We start from the raw sequence: 20159 nt of genomic DNA, 5'->3' as shown, positions 1-20159 counted from the left end.
AATGAAAGAATGTAGAGAACAGAGGCGCTCAGCAGCGGCAGTGGCCTGTGCAGTTTGGTCTGACGTTCCAGGGAACGAGCTTGTTCTCTCCACAGCACTGCAGAGAGAAGAGAGCAGGGAGCCGCAGCAGGAGCAGCTCCCGCGGGGCTCCCTCAGCCCCGGCTCGGGCCGTGCCGGGCCGCAGCGGCGGGCGGGGCCGGCAGAGCCGCCATCCGCAGGGCGCAGGCGCGGGCCGGAGCCGGGCCCGGCAGCGGCGCAGGCGCGGCGGTGGCCGCGGGATCCCAGCAGGCTCGGGGCGGCGGGCGCGGTGCGGGCCCAGCATGTCGGAGAAGAAGCAGCCGGTGGACCTGGGGCTCCTCGAGGAGGACGACGAGTTTGAGGAGTTCCCGGCTGAAGGTGCCGGGCGGGGGCGGAACGGGACGGGACGCCAGGACGCGACAGGCCGCGGCCTGCAGGCGGGACCGCCGCGGCCTGGGCCGGCCGGGGCGAGCAGGACAGGACGCGGCAGGCGGGAGCGGCGGTGGGGCCGGCGGTGGAACCGGGGCGGAACCGGGGCGCCGTGTGTGCCGGCCCTGCCCGCGGGTCTCTCCGTGGCCGCTCCGCGGGGCAGCGCCGTGCTGCCGCTCCGCAGGGCCCGACTGAGCCCCGCGGGAGCTTCCCCGGTGCCCCGCGGGTCCCTGCGCAGCCCCGCCCGGGCAGGGGCTGCAGCGCCGGCAGAGCCGCGATCGAGCGCGATCGCGGTGCCCGTGCCCGGCTCTGTGGCGGTGTCGCGGCGCTGGGCACGTCGCGCTGCCAGTGCTGTGTCACTGTGCGAGAGGGCTGGGAACAAGTGCGGGAGAAGTTTACTGCTTTTTGACACCGGAGATGGGAATCGCAAGGCAGAGGAGGGACGAGGGCTGGAAACTGAGCGTAAGGTGGAAAAATATGTGAAAATGAAACACTGCGCTCTGTAGTTACTTTTAGTTTCTTTACCTATTGATGCACGGGTATGTGTATGCTGGTTTGCTTTTAATAGGTACAGATATACTTAATAAGGAAGTTAAATTCAATGAAACAACTCAGTGTCCCAGCGATAGTCTTGGAAACATCCCTATTAGGGCATGTTTACTTTTTATGTCCTTAATTCTGTCTTGAGTTGTGGATCCTGAGAAATTATATATATTACGATGAATGTAACATCAGGATTTTTTTTCCTCTAATGTCTTTATTGCATGTGGTTTTTCTGTGGTATTACAAGCTTTAGGTGTTCTGAGCCCTTTAGTTCTGCTAAAATTAATGTTTTTGCAGGTACTGATAAAGTTCATTACATAGTTAGGATATTAGCTAAATAAACTTACAAGACCATATTTTCGTTTTCCTAAGTGTTTCCTAAAATTAAAAATAGAGTTTATCTTATCTAATGTAAATTAAGTATTCACAGTAGGGGAAGTCTCTGGAGCTTCTGGACCTTGGATTGGGCAGAGCCCTGACTTGCTGTTACAGAAGGTGAAATTAGTTTTGCTTGACTCTGGCTGTAATGCTAAAGCAAAGTACTGTGCAGGCTTTGTGGGTGGAACAGAGACTTGTTAAAAAGTGACCATCATCAGGCTTCTAGATGTTCTTTCTTGCCGAAAATAAGAATGTCTAAAAAGGTCCATTTGAATCCTTAAGTGAGGTCATAGTTTTGAGATGTTGAGTGTTCAGACCACTTTGTCTGTTATCTTCAGTGTTTAGGAAAGAATTGTGATAACTGGGCTCAAACCCATTCCAAATTGTTGTTCTTTCAAATTAAAACACCACTTTCTAGCAACAGAAGAACTTTGTGTTCTATTACCCAGTTTTTATTCAAAGGAAATTAGATAACGCAAATCTGTGTTAAAGGATGAAAACACGGACTTTTGGGGTTTATTTCAGCCTAAAAATTTACTTAAACAATTTATGAAATCAAGTTATGTATCAAAACCAGACGTGCCCAATTTTTATAAGATACTTTGAAGTATAGCGTAAGTATACTATAGTAGATGAAAAGACATGTAAATGAGCCACTTAAGAATCTTTTGTACAGTGCATTTCAGAATATAAAAATGTGAAGTGATAGAGCATGGCATAAAGAACCCTAAAATCCTAAAAACTGTTTGTTGTTTCCCAAGTACAAAATAAAACAATCAGTGATCAGCATATAAAAATACATTTTTAAGGGGTTCAGCCATGACAAGTTTATAGTTTTGGTGTATATTAGTAGTACTTAATGGTAGTAGACTCTTAAGTGATCTTAATACTTTCAATCCCAGATAATGCTCTACCTTTTTTACTTTCGTTTAGTCACAGGCATATAATGTAGCAGGGAGTAATAATTGTATGATACAATTCGGGGGTAATAGTCTCAATATACAGAGAGATACAGTCTACAATATATGCAGATGCTGCAGAATCTTGTCCTGTGGGGATGAGAATGTAATTTAGGCTTTGCTTTCACTCTCCACCCCAGCAAGGAAGATGAGATGGGCCTTTCTGACTCCTTTTTACTCAGTGTGATTTAGAGCATCTTTTTGCAGTCTGCCCTGCTGATCTTCTGTGACTGAAGCTGCTGTTTGTTGTGCTGGATATGAGTTACTGGGAGATTGTTTTTTCACCTTGGTGGTTCTGTCTGAGCTACTTACATGTTTGTAGATAGAAAAGTTTGACTTTGTGTTAATTTTAAGTTGTTTGAGCTTTGTTTTTTCTCTCTTCAAAATCAGTTAATCAGTAAAGTTGTTTCTTTTTTGAAAAAAAAAATCAGTGGAATATAAATTGGCAAGGGCACAGCTTATTGCAGGTGGTTGTAAAGGATAAGCCCTTGCCTTTGAGCAACTAGCAATACAAGTAAATCCAAATAATGCATTTTTTTATACAACATTTTTTCTTCACCTTTTCTTCCCAGTTTTTTTCTTTTGCTCTCACAGCACAACTTCTATGCTCCTTCATATTTTCCCATTATATAATTTATTTGAGTAGGGAAATTTAATTGTAATGCCTTCCACACGTGTGTCTTTAATCAGTGACAAATGGATTTTCCTGTCCTGGTGAATCTCAAATATTAATTTTGTTGCCTGTCAGTGTTAGAAAAAGGAGGAGAAAATGCAAAGACCAGGCTTCATTCTTAGAAAGTTAGCTGTTCACAGTGAATTAGTTTTTGATGTTTTACCCACTGACTTTCTCCCCTGCTCCCCCCATACCTCCATCAGTGTTTAATGTTACTTTAGGCCTTAGTCCTCAGAGCTTTCTGTGCATGGGCAGCACATGGCTTACTAGAATGAAAGGGGAACATCAGTGTTATCTCTTTAAATACACTAATAGACTTTCAGAAATAAAAAGGTGCAAGTGTCAAAATTAGGGGGGGGCTTCTTTTTTTAACATTTGAAAAACTGTGTGTCATTCAGTAGGAATAAACTGAGAAACTAAAAAAAAATCAAGTAAGCCAACTTATGTTTTCATAGTGATTCTGAGCCTTGAATTTTCATTATTTCTCTGAACTATTTTGTTTGATTTTATTTTTTTTTTTTCTAATAATGAAGCATTAAGTGTGTGATGAGTAATTTGTCAAGGGTGATGTGCCAGATTACTTTATTACAGGAAAAATATAAATAAAGTTAGTAAATGGACATAAAGTGTTTCCCTACAAAGGCAAGACAGCTTCTGCTGTCTTGGGAACCCAGAAATAGCTGGTTAGAGGTATCAAGTGCTGTTTGCAGATGCTTAACTCAATTTGCCTTTGCTTCTGCATCACAGATAGTTTTTTGTCATTTGTCCATAGACTGACTGCATCTGATTTGAGGGAACAGAGATTGTGTCTGTGTTTTGGTGAAAGCATCTGATACATGTTTTCTTTTTTAATTTGAAAAAGGTGTTTAAATACAAATCTGGAAGGATGATGCTACAGTTTATCCATTAGTATGCAAAATATCTCTTAGGAATGTTTAATCTTTCAAGCCATGATGTGTGTGTAATGATTTTTTTTCACCAAGTTTCATTTTTGTTGTAATTACAGAAATTTTGAGATGTATTTTAGATCTGACTCATAAACACTTGAATGTGATCCAGACTTCTGTGTTAAATTTACCAGAAGTCTGCCTGTCCCTGTGGCTGAACTAACTGGTCAGTAAGACAAGGTACCAAATCAGTGCACATACAGTATTTAGACCTGCTTTTCTGTCTTTAGATTGGACTGGTTTAGATGAAGATGAAGATGCACATGTCTGGGAAGACAACTGGGATGATGACAATGTAGAAGATGATTTTTCCAATCAGTTAAGGTAATTTCATTTAAACTTTCTGTTCTAGAAGATGGGTAAAATACTTTAAATTGAGTTGATTAGTTAATATCTGAAAGTTTGAAATCTGCTTACTTTAAAAAAATAAAGATCTTAAATGGAAGCAAATGAGAGCTCTACTTTTTGCTTTTCTATTTAAAGCCTTTTAGAACCAGACTTAGGGATTACAAGACTCTGAAGTACTGATCAGCATTTCATCTTTTAATAATTCTACTGAAAATGCCTTAGGGCATTGTGGTGACAGAATTTTGCTCTGTTATGCAAACAATGCAAAGATCATGGAAAGTTGAGATATAGTTGACACTTTGTCAATTTAACATGAATGGATCCTTTTCTAATGACTTTTCTATGTGTGTGTGTGAAAGTTCTGAATTGTACTGCCAAGATTAATGGCAAGGCATCCAAGATTATCTCTTTGTGCTGTGTGGTGTGCAAAGTATATTACAGTTTTTATGTCTGTACTTTAAAACAGCACTGCTGTTCTTTGTCCAAATGGGTAAATTTTCTGGAGATTAGTGATCTGTGTTAACGTGCAGGTTCTTTCCTATGTGGTGAACATACGGTTTATGAGCAACAACAGCAAAGTAATTGCTAATTACATGCTTTAAAAAAAGTGATAGCAATTTGTGTACCTCTAAACCAGTTGCTTAATCCTCTTTGTCACTTGTAGTTTCAGTAATCCTTTACTGACGCATAATTATAACTTAAATTGTTTCAAGCATTCAGAACAAAGCCAGATTTTATAATTAATCCCTCAGTGTGTTGCATGAGGAGCAAACTGTCTGTAATACAGCCTGCTTAAACAGTTCCTGGGTTGATCTCCCTTGTACTCAGGGAAAGCAATTATTTTTGTGTCTTCTGCATAAAAGATTGTTAGCATAGTTATTTCATATATGGTTCAAAGGCAGTTAAATGGTAATATTGGTAAACATGTAATGAATCAGACTTTTAAGAAATAGTACAATTCTTGATAGACACATTTGATCTAGACAAACTTTATGTAACTGGCCTTAGTTGCAGCCTGCAGTATTGGTGACCATATAGTGGTTTGCAGTGTTGCCTGGTTGTAGCGTGTTTCTTCCATCTCTAGAAAGCAAATGCTGCAGTCCTCCACTTTTAAAGTCCTACTACTAAATGTGCAAACTAACCCAAAATATTTTTAGAGATTTGTACTTCTGTATCTAGATACACGTGTGCTAGAATAAAAGGGGATAAAACAGGATGCATCCTGGCTGGTGTGTTCAGAGGCAGGTGAGAAGCAAAGTGGTGGCAGGGCAGGAGTGATAACAGTTGTAGTTCCCAACTTGCTGTCCTGGCCACAACTAAGGACAACAAAGCAACCCCTCAGAATTGTTCACTGCAAGGTGTATTGCACCAAGACATAAATAAAAATTCCAGACTGCATTATTCTAAAAGAAAAAATAAAAAAGCTTATAATTGTTTTGGAAGCACGTGCAGTTAATTCATATAGAATAGTGAGCTTGCTTGAGTTAAGGAAATATTGAGAATAATGTATAAGATTCTTGAGAATATTTATAAGATAATATTTTGTTTATGCTAATGAATTTGGAGATGTTGCAGGTGCATAGGTGCTACTTCGTGCCATATGGTGGGTCAGAGGGCAATAACTGTGATTAAAACAAATACTTGAATTTTTCACTGAGAAGTCACTTATAGTGATTTAAGATAAAAAACTGGAGTTTAAGAATTAGAAAGTAAGGGTAAAGTAATTGGTATGAATAAAAAAGCAGTACAACATTGCTATTTAAAATGATTGTATATGGTGTAGTATATTTAATTTTAAAAAAACCCACATATCTAACAGTATTGTGTATGTGTTTCAATATATGTCTCTCTTCTATACAGAGCTGAATTAGAAAAACATGGATACAAGATGGAAACGTCATAGCTTTTGCAGAATATGGAGTGGTTTAACACTGAACTGTGGATAGACTTTATTGAGAAAAGAAGAAAAGATGGGAAATGACAAGACACACTTAGTTCATTATCTGCTTGGATTTATTATTGTTTTGTATAAAAAATAAAGTTTTTAATCTTAGCCTGGTCATACATTTAGCCTCTACTCACCTGGTACGTTGTATTTTGGTTCTGAATTGTCTTGTGTGGCGGAATCCACGGACCTGCCTGGAATGCCACTAATGGTCTGGCAGTGGCTGATGCTCTTGCACTGGCTGCTGCCTGGGGGGCTAAACATGTGTAACCAGAATGAAGACTAATTAATGTTGTTGTCACAGGAAATAAAATACTTATGTACTCCAATTAAAATGCAGCAGAGATTGAAAGCAGTATTAGGGAGTGATAAAGCTTGTTTTGCCTCAGCATTTTATTTCATAATGACTTGGGGTTTTTTTTTTTTAGTCATTTCATATGAGTGCTGGTTTAATAAAACAGAGTTCAAAGTGTCTTGCAACAGCAGAAATCCAAACTCTCCAATCTAGTCCTGTAATTTCTCAGGACTGTTAAAGATGAGACTTCTCTGGAGGTGAAAGTTCTGTTCTTGCACTTATTTGAGCCTGGGAATCTCTGCTGAAATTGCCTCCAATTTGCCAGTTACAGCAGTTCATCTGTATCACGCAAACATGCCTGCGGAGAACAGAAATCAAACTTCCAACTCATTTCATGGAGGCCAACACAGATTTGCCAGAAAGATATCGCAGTAGTGACTGGATTCAATTACTCTCTGAACTAGAAAACAGAAAGTGGAAATTACCACACCTATTACCACTTCCATGAAACCTCCCCAAAGGACCTGTTAAAGCTGTTGTATGCAAAGACAGAGGGAGATGGCAACCATGGCTCCTAATTAAATTAGGGTTTTTTAATAAAGGGGCATCTATAGTTACATACTCATGGAAATTTGAATGAGCTACTTGCTTTTTAGCTGTTGACTTAGAGAAATGGAGATTTAATTGTTACATAAAGTTAGCTTTCAGGATAAAGGTATAGTTGTTGGACATGAAGTTATTTAACCTTTTTAGCTAAATAACTGAGTGTCATATGTTATGACATTGATTAATGCAAAATGTGAGGAAGTTTCCTCAAAATTGTTGGGTAGTGCTATTTTAATGGTGGAGTTAAGATTCATTGTGACTCCTGCTGCTTTCTGAAGATAGCTATGTAAAGACTGAGAACTTCATTGCCATCCGAATGGTTCTGCAAAACTGAATAGTTCTGCAAAACTAAATATGTCACATGGTGTTGAATGTTGGTAGTTTGTCCAGCTCTGTTGGCTTGGGAAAAGAAAGGGAAGGCTTTTCAAGTAGGCTTGCCTACTTCAAGTAGTCACTTAAATTGTTCACATTGAGATATGTGAGTCATGCAGCCCACTTCAGTAGAATGCAAGTCCTGAAGTTCATATTTTGACACAACAAATGTAAAGTCTGTGTATTGAGTGGCAAATAGCAATACAAACATCCTCAGGTTAGTGTTGGGAATTTAGAAGAAAAGTATGTTAAGTACAGTCCTAGGATTGCTGGTGTTATTAACACAGCAGTACTGGGAAGTTGAGTAACACAACTGACCAAAAGAAGATGACAAAATAATTGTGGAGATGTCTGGTGCAATCTGGAAAGGGACAGCTGCTTTCCATTACAGGATTCTGGAAACCTGACTAAAGCAGCCTTGTCCCAGTGATTGCAAGCAGCCGGGAGGAAGCCATGGAGATGGAAAAGCATCTTTGCCTCAAGAAGGCTTTGTTTTTGCTGAGCCTCATTTATATTAGTATCTTTATCTTTCCCTCTTTTTCACAAAAGCAGAATTCGAATGGAAGCCTAGGCTGAGGTAGTGGCTCTGCACTCTGACAGTATCAACCTTCAGCTGCTGGGTTGTGGTATGAAACCCCCAGCTGGAAAATAAGGCAAGCAATCTGCTTTGAAGGTCAGTTTGATGATACGGTCTTATGATGCTGTCTTTGAGACAAACTAGGGACTTTTTGCCCATTTTGGTTCACTTCTGACAGCTTTGGTGTTCAGGAAGGATGTTGAGGTGGTTGGCCAGGATGTCTCAGTGTAATTCACCCTAATGTACCTGCCATTCACCTTTAAAAGGAACTAATACTCCTGTGTGCTTGCAGACTTGAGTTTTTAGATTGGCCTTGCTGGGAGAGGTTTCCTTTGGCGGTTGTTCCTGGAGGTGTTGTAATGATCCCTGTTAGCTGAGGAATGCATGAAGTGTGGGAGACAGGAATACTTTGGGCTTGTGAGGGAGGACCCACTGAGAGAGGACAAAGATTTCGGAAGGAAGATCTGCAGCCTGTCAGGGGTGGGAACGTGTTGAAGAGAGGGAGGTTTGGCAAAGATCTGAGCGGAGGAGAGGTTGGACTTTCTAGTTCAGAAAGTAGGACAGCACGTGGAGGTGTGTGCGTGGCGATGGCTGGGTGTGGGCTGCTGGGTAGTCTCTGTTCCCTGTTGTAGCAAGGAGATTTAGGTTGATGTTGTCCTGTGTTTGGGGACCTATCCTCCTCAGTAGCCCATCCCTCAGCCAAGCTGTGGAACTCTTGGCCAGTATCCTTATCTGAGCCCTGCCAGGCTATGTGGCACACATCTACAGCTCTCTACAAGACAAAGGAGGGCATGTTTTGCAGCGTGGGGAGGGTGGACTCACTGTGACCTAGATGCTGAGGATGTCTCTAGGCAAAGCACTGTTCAGCTAATTTGGAGGAAACCTCTGGAACATACCTGATTGCCAATGTTTGGCACTCATGCTTTGCCTTGATCCTTAAGAAACCATACACTCCTAAGAAGAAATGCAAAGTCACAGGTAAGCACACAGAATGGTGAGCAGTCCAAAGTAAGGCTGTTTGGAAGGCCTTAAATTCTGCTCTTTTGTTTCAGAATAGCCTTTGCTGTCTCCCCCCTGGTGCCTGCCTCCCTCTGCTAGCTTATGCAACAGCACCAGCCTCTTCCCCAGGTATTTGCTGCTGCTGGGTCACAGTGTGTCCTGTTCCCCTCCTGCTGCACCCTGCCCACGTGGTGCTGTAGAGAACCAGTAAATGTGGGTCTCCAGAACACAGCAGTCGGGCTGTTTTGCAATTGCTCAGATACATTTTCCACTGTCCCTGGGAGAGGGAGAAGTCTTTTCCCCCCTTTGAAGTGTACGATTATTTTAAGTGTGGGACCCCAGGACCTTGTCTTTCACTGGGTTTGGTAGTATGTAAAATGCTCTGCACGTTCAAATGTTTCTTTAGCTTCAGTTACTGCTGTGCATATTCAGCGTGTCTGCCATTCAGGATTTATGGGGTACCAAGTCAGCCACCCAGAAAAGGAGGCGCATGCATTACAACCTTTGCAGCTTTTGTAAGGAATGAGGCAAGGACTCCACAAATGGCTACCTTTCCCTGCTAGCTTTTTCTTGGACCTTACTTTTTTTCTTATCCTGTTTTTTCTTGAACACTAACAAGGACTAATAAGTCCCCTGAGGGAGGGGGTACATATAAGAAAATACGTGATTGTAAAATTAAAGACTATGAGAAGACATATGTATGGGTAAAGGAACTTATATTGCTCAGAGTCTCAGTTCCAGCATTTCCTATCTTTTAACTGTCTGACTTTACAGCACTAATAATAATCTTTAAATGCAGGTATGATTTTTTTTGTTTGCATAATGATACAGCTAAATTTGATTTAATTTCAAGGCATGCAGGGAAATAAGAAGATTGATGCCCAGAAAGTTTTTGTGGTGGAATTTTACTAAAGAATAAATGTTATGTAACATTTCAAACACAGTGAGATCCTTCAAGATGAAGTGTGTGATATAAATGTAAAATATTTGCAAACTATAATTTAGCAACCATTTTAAAATCACAGTCGGTATTCCAACCTCTTACATGTGGCGGGTGAGATCCTTTGTCAACTGCGAGCTAAGGGCAGTGAATGTGAGATTCATTAAGTAATTATATAGGAACATTAATTTCAAATTATTTTCAACAGTTGTTTTAGACATTAGCAACCAAATTAGGGGACCAAATGCAAACAGTAATGCAGCTTAATACTTTTAATAAATGAAGGCATTTGAAGTGATTTACATAAATCGGATGATAAGTTCTCATTTAATGGGCTTCCAAATGCCCCCGCCTCCCCTTCCCGTTCACCTTCGAGCGTTTCCAGGCTGCGTGTGCTCTACATCTACCCAGCTCTCTTGTTACATCGTGCTTTTCTCAAATCCTTCCTACACTGGCTTTATAATAAGCGGTCAGACTTTCTGGAATGTGTTACCGTGAGCTGGAACCCTTTAAGGCTTCTGAATCCACAGCGCTGGGAGGCATGGGAAGGGAATGGAGCCACTATTGACAAGGCTCCTAGGAAAATAAATGGTGGAGAACAAAAAAAGCAGATTAGGGTATTGGGGGATGCTTGCCTACAGGCAGGGCAGGGAGATGAAAACCAGCCCATCAGCAAGTGAATGGGTCACATGTAATGGATAATGACCAGCCCTTTTCATCTTTCCTGCAGTGAGCTCAAGGCTCTTAATGAAAAGGAACAGGCACTGGTCTGGATTTACAGTGCACCTGATGGAGGCAAGGCAGCTGGTGACTCACCCGGGAGGCAAAACCAGCCCTGCCAATGCTCCAGCCACCTCACCTGCCTTGGGTCCCTCCTAAAAGGGCAAAATAAAAGCCCTTCCTTCCCGAGGGAGCTGGTGGTCTGTGAGGTGTAAAGGCAAGACCCTGGGGAGGGTGGGAGATGGGCTGTGTTTCGTGTTTCCCTTCCTCACGGTCTTGGTTTGCAGCGTCCAAATGGGATGTGGTGGAACTGTACAATGCAAGCCTCTAACAAAGATTCCTATGACATTAGGAGTTGTCCCAGTCACCAGGCTGTTGAGTGATACTGTCCAGCTGGCAGTAATGTTTGAACCCTGTTTTTCAAGACTTGAGTAACAAACTGATGCTATCAGCCACTTCTCCCTCAGGAAAAGTAGTGGGGTGGCTGGGTGGTAACAGCATATCCAGAAAACAAAGGTGCAATAATTCTGTTGTGCTCAGCTCAGTACTGCTTTCTTACACCAAAGATACCCAGTTCAGGCCACAAATGCACAAAGTGTAAGCTCTGGAAGAAGAGTGTGATCAGTCTTACTCTGAAGTATTCAATATGTTAGTTTTCCTTCTCCCTTCCCAAGCTGCCTGTTGTGCCCTCTGTGCAGGTGAGTGTGAGCTGGCAGAGCTGAGACCCAAGCACATTTTCTTTTTGGCTGGCAGTTAGCCATGGAGGAGGATCCCAGAAGAACATCAGGGAAAGAGGAAACCATGGCAGCAAGATAAAAAAAACCACCTGTTTTTGCTCTGAAGGTTAAAATGGGAAAGGGTAAAAATCCCTCCTAAACAGAAAGCAGCAACTGAGAGGGTATGTGAGCACATCACAGGTTGAATCACTGTAAAGGGCAATTCACTCCAAATTATGCCTGTGAAATGGCAAGACCTCTAATGTATCATTTCAAGACTATTGCTTCAGTGGCTTTTTAGGGTTGATTATGCTCTCTTTTTTTTTTTTTTTTTTTTTCCCCTGGGGCATATTAAAATTCCAGAGGGTGCTGTGCAAAGCAGACTTTATCCAACAGGCATGACCTTAGTTCTCTGGCTCTCACCTGCAGGGCCCAGCTTCTGAGTGCTCAGTGCTGTAACCAGATGTGGCTTTTCAGAGCCAGGTTCCAGCTGCAGCTGATCCCTGGCACCTCAGACAAGAAATGGGCTGTGCAGAGGGGGCAGCAAATGAATAGTACTGTGTGTTGCCCAGTGGGAGCCTCAACTTCAGCCTAGGAATGTGATCTTCTCCCAGCCTCTGACATGACATTTCATAGATGAAGTATTAGCTGCTAAGAAATTTCACTAAAATGTGTGCTGGGTTCTGTTCCTTGCTCTGCTATTCTATGATCAATGTCCATTAAAAGAAAGAGCACAATGGTGTTTCACTGCCTGTGAGCATGAGTTAGATTACCATGGTACTGTACATCCCTCCCAGGATGTCATTTCTAGGCATTTCTAGGCTGAAATGCCTCATTAGAGCCTGTCTGCTCCCTTTGTAGGTGCTTGCTGTCTGTACCACAAAGAGGGTTTGGCATAGGGTAAGCCAGCCTTAGAGGAATTATAGCAGTTCAAAAAGTAATCAAGAGTGATAAAACCAATGAGTAGAGATTTGATTGGAACTTGATGGAGCTGCAGAAACTGCATGACTCATCTTAAAAAAAGAATATATAGATATATGACATTTTAAAATAGGCTTCTTTATTTTTGCGGTTCCTGTGGAATATTTAGCAATTGCTGTTCTTTTTAAAAATAACTTTGATGTTATACACATATTTAGGGCTTGCAGGTTATGTTTTTATTGAGAAAACACACCCTTTAGCAGTAGCCTTCTGTCAGAACAGGCATAGGTGGTGCTTTTACAAGCACAGCATCAAGCATGGCCTTCCTGCCCTGAAACTGTCAGCGAGACTGAAACAACACACAGGATACTCTGCAGGAGAGAATGGAGTGGGTTGTGATGGCCATTGGGAAAAGACCACAGATGGTGGATGTTTGGGGTCAGGCAGAAGGAAGTAAAGAGGAGTCTCCTCAGTGAAGAGATTAGGAGGAAGCAAGGGACACTGGTTCTGCTTTGTGGACAAAACAGACTGGATCCAGGTTGCATCTGAATTGAAAAGGCTGACGTGAAATGAACTCTCCTCCTAACCCGAAGAACAGCACACCTGAAAGATATGGGAATAGGAAACTTGGTTTGTTTCATCTAGGAGACAGTTGAATGGTGATTTAATCACAGCTCTCGAGCTCCTGTGTGAAGAAAATTGTCCCATAAGGAGATGGGTTTTTTAACCTCACTATAAGGGTAGGGCAAGGCTAAGAAACTGGAGGCTCAAGTTAGACAAATCTATGTTGTATGTTTTTGCAGCAGGTTCTGAACTGAATCACTCTCAGATTTAGTGGTCTGCCCACCATGGAACTGGTAATCAAGATTGTTCTTGATGCTTTATGATGGCTGAGAGAGAGATGGTAGAGATGCAATGCAGGAATGGCAGGATGGAAATATGAATATGTTAAAGGGAATAAGGACAGATGAGTGTTTCAGTATTTCCTCACCATGGTTTCCCTGTTTTCCTTCTGCTCAGCACTGCAGTGATTTTTGCTGTGTGTTAATGGTGTGTGACATGAGTTCATGAGTTGTGCTGTCTCTAACCTCTTCCATGACAGAAGGCCCTAAATCAGGCAGTTTGCCTCCCAGGTCTTTGTCTCATCCTGGTTTTGCTTCCTTGATGTCCCAGGGTGTTTGTCAATTTCCCACTGATGTGGGATCAGAACCTGGCACCTGGGAACATGGGGCAAAAATGACCTTGCAGCCATGGACCCGAGGAACCACCACAGGGCTGTTTGTGCTGTGTTTGGAGCTGTTCCCCCGGCCTCACTGCACTGCTGGGTCATTCTGTGTGTGGGGGCTGTGGGTTTCCTTTCCCTCCTCCTTCAGAAGGCTGCAGAGACAGAGATCTAAATGCAAGGTCTTAGCTAGATTCAAATTCCTTATAAAGTTTCAAAATACTGAGCAAGGTGTACAAATTCTCAAATATTCAATATTTCCAAGGAGCTGGAGTCCAGTGGTTGGAGTCCATCCTGGAGAAACCATATTGTGTGCTTCAGTTCTGTGAACTGGGAACATAAAAGTGATTTTTCCCGCATGAAGTCATATTAGCAAGAGCACTCAGGGAGTTTCCTCCTTAGTTTTGCTGCAGCCAATAGGTGGAAGAGTCTCATGCTGGGCTCACCTTTGCAATTTCCACAAAGATTTTGAAAGCAAGAGGAGTCAAGGAAGAACCATGGAGCTAACTCAGGAGAGATTTCCCACAGTAAGACTGTTGTGCATATTGCCAACATAGCACAAAGCTGACACAGAACAAAACCATCTTAATATAGTGAAGGTGCCACATGCCTGAAGAGCAACTGTGAGAGGTCAGAGCAGAGACTCTGTGCCCAGAGGTGTCAGCTGTGAGGAGACTCTGGCTGGGAGGAGCATCCCTACAGCCACAGCTGTCCTTCAGATACATGCCACTAGTGCTGCTAGCAGGTAGACTCAGGGGTCCTGTTTTGAGTGGGAAAATGGCTGTGGAGAAGTGTTTTTGCCTTCATGTGTGGCTATCTCCATGGTGCAAGCTCTATAGCTACAATGAGTGACAAGCAACAGTGATGGTTTGAGGCACTTCAGCATCAGCTGTGTAGTGAGCACCATTAATCCTCACCACTGATTGCTCTTACTGAAGCTTCAAGTGATTGGAGAAACTGCCCAATGTTCATGAAAGAAGTTGAACCTCTATAATCTACCTCTGGAAAATCTTGAAAACAAATATATTGATTTGTTTGGGAGGGGATGGGGTAAGTCAACTATTGTTTTAATGAGTTTGAAAAATGGAAAATATAATTGTAGAGACAGCAAGAGAGATGTGAAAACGCAGAAGAGGCAAACCCCTGAACAGCTACTGAACTGAAGAGGGTTGGAAAGATTGAATCCAGGCTGTGGCCACCTCAGAGGCAAAGGATCCAGTGTTCCCAGGGAGGTACAGGTTGCATCAGAATGAGCACTTGTGCCCACTCCCCATGCCTGAGTGCTGTGTTTTGCCAGTGCCTGGTATGCAGAGCAGCACCAGGGCCTGGGCTGTGCCTCTCTATGTCAACATACCTGTTTTAGAAAGTGATGGCAAGCTCCCAGTTGGATGTCCTGTATGGAGAAGCCTTCCCATGGGTAGATACTCCTCCTTCAGGAGGGTGTTCTGGTTTTGCTTGCTTTGAAATGTTGGAAATAGTTGCTGGTTTTCCAAGGACATCGTGTTGTGCAAGCTCTTGCATGTCCCCACCTGGGCACGCCCTGTGGCGTTAGCCACGATGTCTGTGTACAGAAATGATTGGTTTTCAGAAAATCTTCAGTTCCTGAAGCCAAGAGCGTCTGCAGGAATGTAACTTCTTGAGCTACAGTCAGATCTGAGATCAGGATAAACACAGAGGAGAGCAGGAGACTACAGGATACCGACAACTCCTTATCCAATGGCAGGGAGCAGCTGGGTGGGCGGAGGTCCCTTCCACACCCCTACCAAGCACCCACTGGTGGAGGCTCCGTGCTCTGGGTGTAGGAGTGGCAGCCAGAGCCACCACTGATTTGCCAGGAAGGGTCTTTGTCACTTGTCATGCAGAGTGTCATGAGCTCCTGGGTTTATGTTGCAGGAATGGTAATAAATGGAATCTCATCCCCCCTCACACCCTTTTTTTTAAAATCCCACACCACCTGTTCACCTATTTCTGCTATTATAAGGAATTAATAGTCTAGGACCCTTTATGTGGTAAAGTTTGCTGAATTTATAGCAGCATTGTTCTCACTATTTTTCAATCACTCAACACTTAAGTATCTGAAATTTGTACTTTCTCATAAAAGATGCCTCATTTTCTGCTTTCTGCTGCCCAAACAGTCTTGCCCAGGTTGCCATAACTGTCTTTTAATAGGGTTTCAGACCACAGGAGAGCTTTGATCTCAGTGCAACCCAGATGCAACCCATATATTGTTTCACCTCCCATGGACACCACATCTTCCAATCTGCCCTTCCACTTCCATCAGGGAATATGGCACATGTAATTGCCCACAGATTTTTCATTTCTAGTGTGCAGATTAAAAACTATCCCCTGCTCAGAAATGGAGGAAATTATGGGAAGGGGTGTTGGGCTGGAGGAAGGTGCACAGAGCTCCAGGACAGCAAGGAGTAGAGGGGAACTACAGGCTCCCCTCAACTCCCACCTCAGAGCTGGTGAAGGCATTGAGGTGGGGAGAAGAACAGACATTGGCTTCTCAGCAGGGTTAGCACAGTGACAACGCAGTACAGCACTTTCAGTGTTCCACTTTACTACTACCACTGTCACTCTTACAATTTGAAAATAAGGAAATTACATGCTATTAATGATCAGAAGAAATTCCTATAAGACTTTTCCATTAGAGTGGTCTTTTATCTTATTGGAGGCCAATGTTCCCTTGCATAGTCACCCATTGCTTCAAGGGCTTTGAAGTTGCATTTCTGTATCAATTGACATAAAACTGACCAAAAGCAATATTACAGTCACAGGCCTCTGTTTATTTTCATCAGGAATGCATTAATATTTCAAGGAAATAAAATCTGCCCAAAAATCACTGGGTGATCACCAGAGCAATGCTCAGAAAGATTGTGAAGTCACAAAGTGGAAATTCATGTTCCCGGTGATGAGATGGAAGTTGAGTAACAGCAAAGAGAATGTCTATAAAACAGGAGGTGTGCAGAGCTGTAAGGGCCATCAAATCACACATATGGTGTTGGGGAGCTGGCACTGCTGATTTTGCTAGAAATTCAGCAATTTAAGTAACCTAATCAAGTGTCATAATTAATTGGAGGTTCATTTCCTCTCTTGGAAAACATGAAGGGTAGTCATTGCTTGCTAAAAACAACTTAATCCTCCCCACAGTGAGGGTATTTCTCCCTCTTGCCAACAGAAAGCCACTGGCAACCTGCATCTGGGGGCACTGTGGGCAGCCATTCAGTCCTTAAAGAGGGGTGCAGTGCACTCACACACAGAGGGAGCCCTGCTGGGAGGATGCTGGGGCTTTCATGACAGCTTCACCATCCACTAGCAAGCTGCCCTTAATGCTAGAGGACGATGTGTTTGTGAAGTGATGTTGTGTGATGTTACTTTCTTCTTTCCTGCATCTATGTGTTAAAAAGAAGTCTGAGTGCAGGGTGCCCAGGTTTGCCTCTCACACAGGTGGCAGGCATGGCTGGTGTGAGCTCTTGTGAGCTCCTTCCTCCCAGTAACGCCTGCCAAAGTGCAGCCAACACTTTCTTTGGAAGAGTGCAGCTCCAGGAAAGGGGATCCCCTCTGCAAATGTGCTATCCAGATCACAGGCAAGTCCAGTGCTGTTAAACACTTCCCATTTCACACATAGAGAGCTAACCATTACTTCTTTAATGTGTTTTGAAATAACCTTTCTTGGATTAGCCCACAAAAGAAATAACACTATCTCTTAAAGTTTGGCAAAATGAATATCTCAGTCAATAGGAAAAGGTTTTGTAATTTTATTTTAAGAAGCACTTGGAAGACAGTTTTATTTTTGAAAGAAATGTAAGCAAAGTTAAAAAGCTGTCATTCTTGTAAATCAGAATTTCTGACCTCCAAACACGAAATATGGTCTTCAGTGAGCAGATTTCTGTGCACTCTGCAGAAGTACTTTCTCCAGGTAGCTCTACTATTGTGCCAACTTACTGTAATCATTGTAATCAGCCAAACCAATTACAGAGTAGCAACCTACTATACACATAATATTCTAGGTGGATATTAAGGATGTTCTGTTAAAATTGGTAAAAGTCCTTTAGCAAGAAGAAAAGCCTTCATCATTATTTTTTTTGGTGCTTTTTTAGTGAGGACTTAAATATAGTAGCATTTATATTTTTCACCTTGGAAAATATTTGTACTCTAAAATAACACATTAAAGCTTTGAGCCTGAAAACACTAATGCACAAGAGTGACTTTATTTGTACATTAGCAATATTTTAGTCAAATGGTCTACTGTTTGCAGAACCAGAATCTGAAAAATAATGTACTGCTTTATGTTGTATCACTGTTGGTTCAGAAATTAATGGATGCTTTATTTAAATCAGGCATTTAGAGAGAAGCTGTGTAACTAGGCTGTTTTATGCTATCATTTTGTTGGAAGAAACATGTAAATAAAATTTAAGGGAATGGGAATTGAAAATAGAGGGAATGAAATGAGCACACATGAAATGTTCAAGATGTGAGGCACACCTGCTTCAGTCTGAAATGTCCCAGATTCAGAGCAGAGGCAATTTTCAACTTCTCCTCTGACCCAGGATTTAGTAAAACTCTTGATCCGTCTTTTCGCAACTAAAAAAATCCTTTCATCATTTTGCTCTCCATCAGCCTCAGAGGTTAAATCTTCCCTTTCAGCCCCGATTATCACAGATGTGGCTTTGTATGAGTGGAGACCCCAGGTATATCCAGGACTGGGCTTTGCATTCAAACTCAAATTCCTTTTCTTCCAAAGCTCACGTAGACCAATTTTTTTAATAAGCTCTGGATATTAGGTATAGTCATTGCAGAGAGTGGTTAGGACTTTTGAACTAGAAGAGTGAGCAGTCTGTGGCTTCAGTCAGGATGGAAAGAAGAAGCTGATGTAGACAAGCAACACTGCTAGAGAAAAAACAGATAATTCTACATACAGATATCCATATTTGTTCCTGGTGTTAATCCTTAACCTTTTGTTAAAGATCTAAGCTGCTGGTAACGGGAAAATACAACATCTACCTCCATCAAAGGTACTTCTTGACTTTTTTAAGATTAGATGTTGACCCCAAAGTTCAGGTACCCTTTTCATTGCTGTTTCTGTGACCCCTGAGCACCTGGTGTGATCCTGAGCCATGGTGGTATCTACAGGAGAGGTCCCCAGTGGTGGCTGGGTCTGTAGCACACTCCAGTGGGTGCTGAGCTGGGGGAGCTGGAACTCAGAGCTGATGTAGAGCTCTCGGGTGGTTAAGCAGTTTCTGCCATCATTACTATAATTTGCTGGTAGCAAAAACCCTCTCCTATTAAAAACCCAAACAACCATATAGCTAAATAAATTTTACCCTTTCCTGTCACTTTATAGTCACAATCCACAGTTTCATGCTTGAGCCTCCGAGGTGTGGAGACCAACCTTTCTCACACTCGTGGGGCAATACATGGACATTTCACTCAGAGGAGCACCAGGGAGTTTCCCAAAAGCAGCAGAGCTGGTTGTGTAGGGAAGCTAGGAGTAGAAATGCCAGTGAGAATGAAGTAATGACAGTCACAACCCTCCACCTAAAATAGAACCTCAGTTGCACAAACTGTGGTGTGTCACCACAACTGTAACTCCTTCCCTGGCCTAAGATCTTCACAGAAATGGAGAAGGGACAGAAAGAGACCCCTGGATGGGATGTTTCATGCTTATCAAAATGGGCTATTGCTTTCCTGAGTAAATGCAATGTGTGAACTACTTCAACTTCTACATGACAAATGGTTTCCTACTGACCCACAGGAACTCAGCTTACCCCTGTGAAGACCTGTGAAGACCTGGACATCTCTTTTTTTTTTTTTTTTTTTTTTTTTTTTGTTCTGTTTTGGCTCTCTGCAGTGGTCTAGCTCTGCTTTCCACTACAAACATCCCTGGCTAAAGCTTCATTATAAACCTTGTGGTGCATATATACTCTTGGACTAACAGCTCTCAAAAATGGTATCTGCCTTTTCTTCCCAAATAGACCCCTTTTAGACAATAACTACCATGCATTTCTGGCTGTGAATATGTAAATAGGTGAAAAAGAAAATGTATCCACTGTCACAAAGAATAACATTGCAGCCTTAAACTTCAGATCCATTCAGAATGATTTGCTAACATTTGGTCGTCCAAGTTGAAGTTCCAAAATTGCCTGTCTTGTGCAATTTTCAAACATTCCACCTGCACAGAGTGAGGAAAAAATAGCTATTTCCAAGAGAGAGAAAACTCCATTTAACATGTTTTACAAAGTACTAAATAGCTTTCATATTTCAGATGAAGAGCAGAGAATATGTCTTCTGTGCTGTACTTACTAAGTAAGTAAAACAATAGACAATATTGTCTATTCCATGTAATAAAAACACACTATAACATTGTGTGTTTTTATTACATGGAATTGACAATATTGTAAGTATAATATGTTCAAACACACTATAAAATTCTGCATTACTCTGATTATTTATCAAAACCAAAACCATGTACTTTTTTATAAGTCAGAAGCTCAGTGAGGAAAAATTTAATTTCTGTTGCTTTTAATTTCTTGAAGAACTGAAATAAT

General features: G+C 42.1%; 1 protein-coding gene across 1 annotated transcript; it reads left to right on the top strand.

The window, feature by feature from the left end:
* The first annotated feature begins 229 nt into the window (after positions 1-229).
* Positions 230-6348, top strand: SEM1 (SEM1 26S proteasome subunit). Its single transcript, XM_071429042.1, has 3 exons — positions 230-396; positions 4178-4271; positions 6156-6348. Exons 1-3 carry the CDS (start codon positions 321-323, stop codon positions 6196-6198), a joined length of 213 nt encoding a protein of 70 aa, XP_071285143.1. The 5' UTR covers positions 230-320; the 3' UTR covers positions 6199-6348.
* The last annotated feature ends 13811 nt before the right edge of the window (positions 6349-20159 follow it).

This window comes from Agelaius tricolor, unplaced genomic scaffold (assembly GCF_023055355.1).
Source record: "Agelaius tricolor isolate 1412-34295 unplaced genomic scaffold, bAgeTri1.0.p SCAF_6, whole genome shotgun sequence".
NCBI lineage: Eukaryota > Metazoa > Chordata > Aves > Passeriformes > Icteridae > Agelaius > Agelaius tricolor.
The sequence above is the reverse complement of the archived record's forward strand: the minus strand, read 5'-3'. Positions and strand labels throughout refer to the sequence as shown.

Bases quoted from the DNA above. Each gene is read 5' to 3' on its own strand.
- SEM1 (XM_071429042.1), top strand. From the start codon at position 321: ATGTCGGAGAAGAAGCAGCCGGTGGACCTGGGGCTCCTCGAGGAGGAC. The intron at 397-4,177 runs GTGCCGGGCGGG...TTCTGTCTTTAG, and splicing joins TGAGGAGTTCCCGGCTGAAG to ATTGGACTGGTTTAGATGAA. The intron at 4,272-6,155 runs GTAATTTCATTT...TCTTCTATACAG, and splicing joins GATTTTTCCAATCAGTTAAG to AGCTGAATTAGAAAAACATG.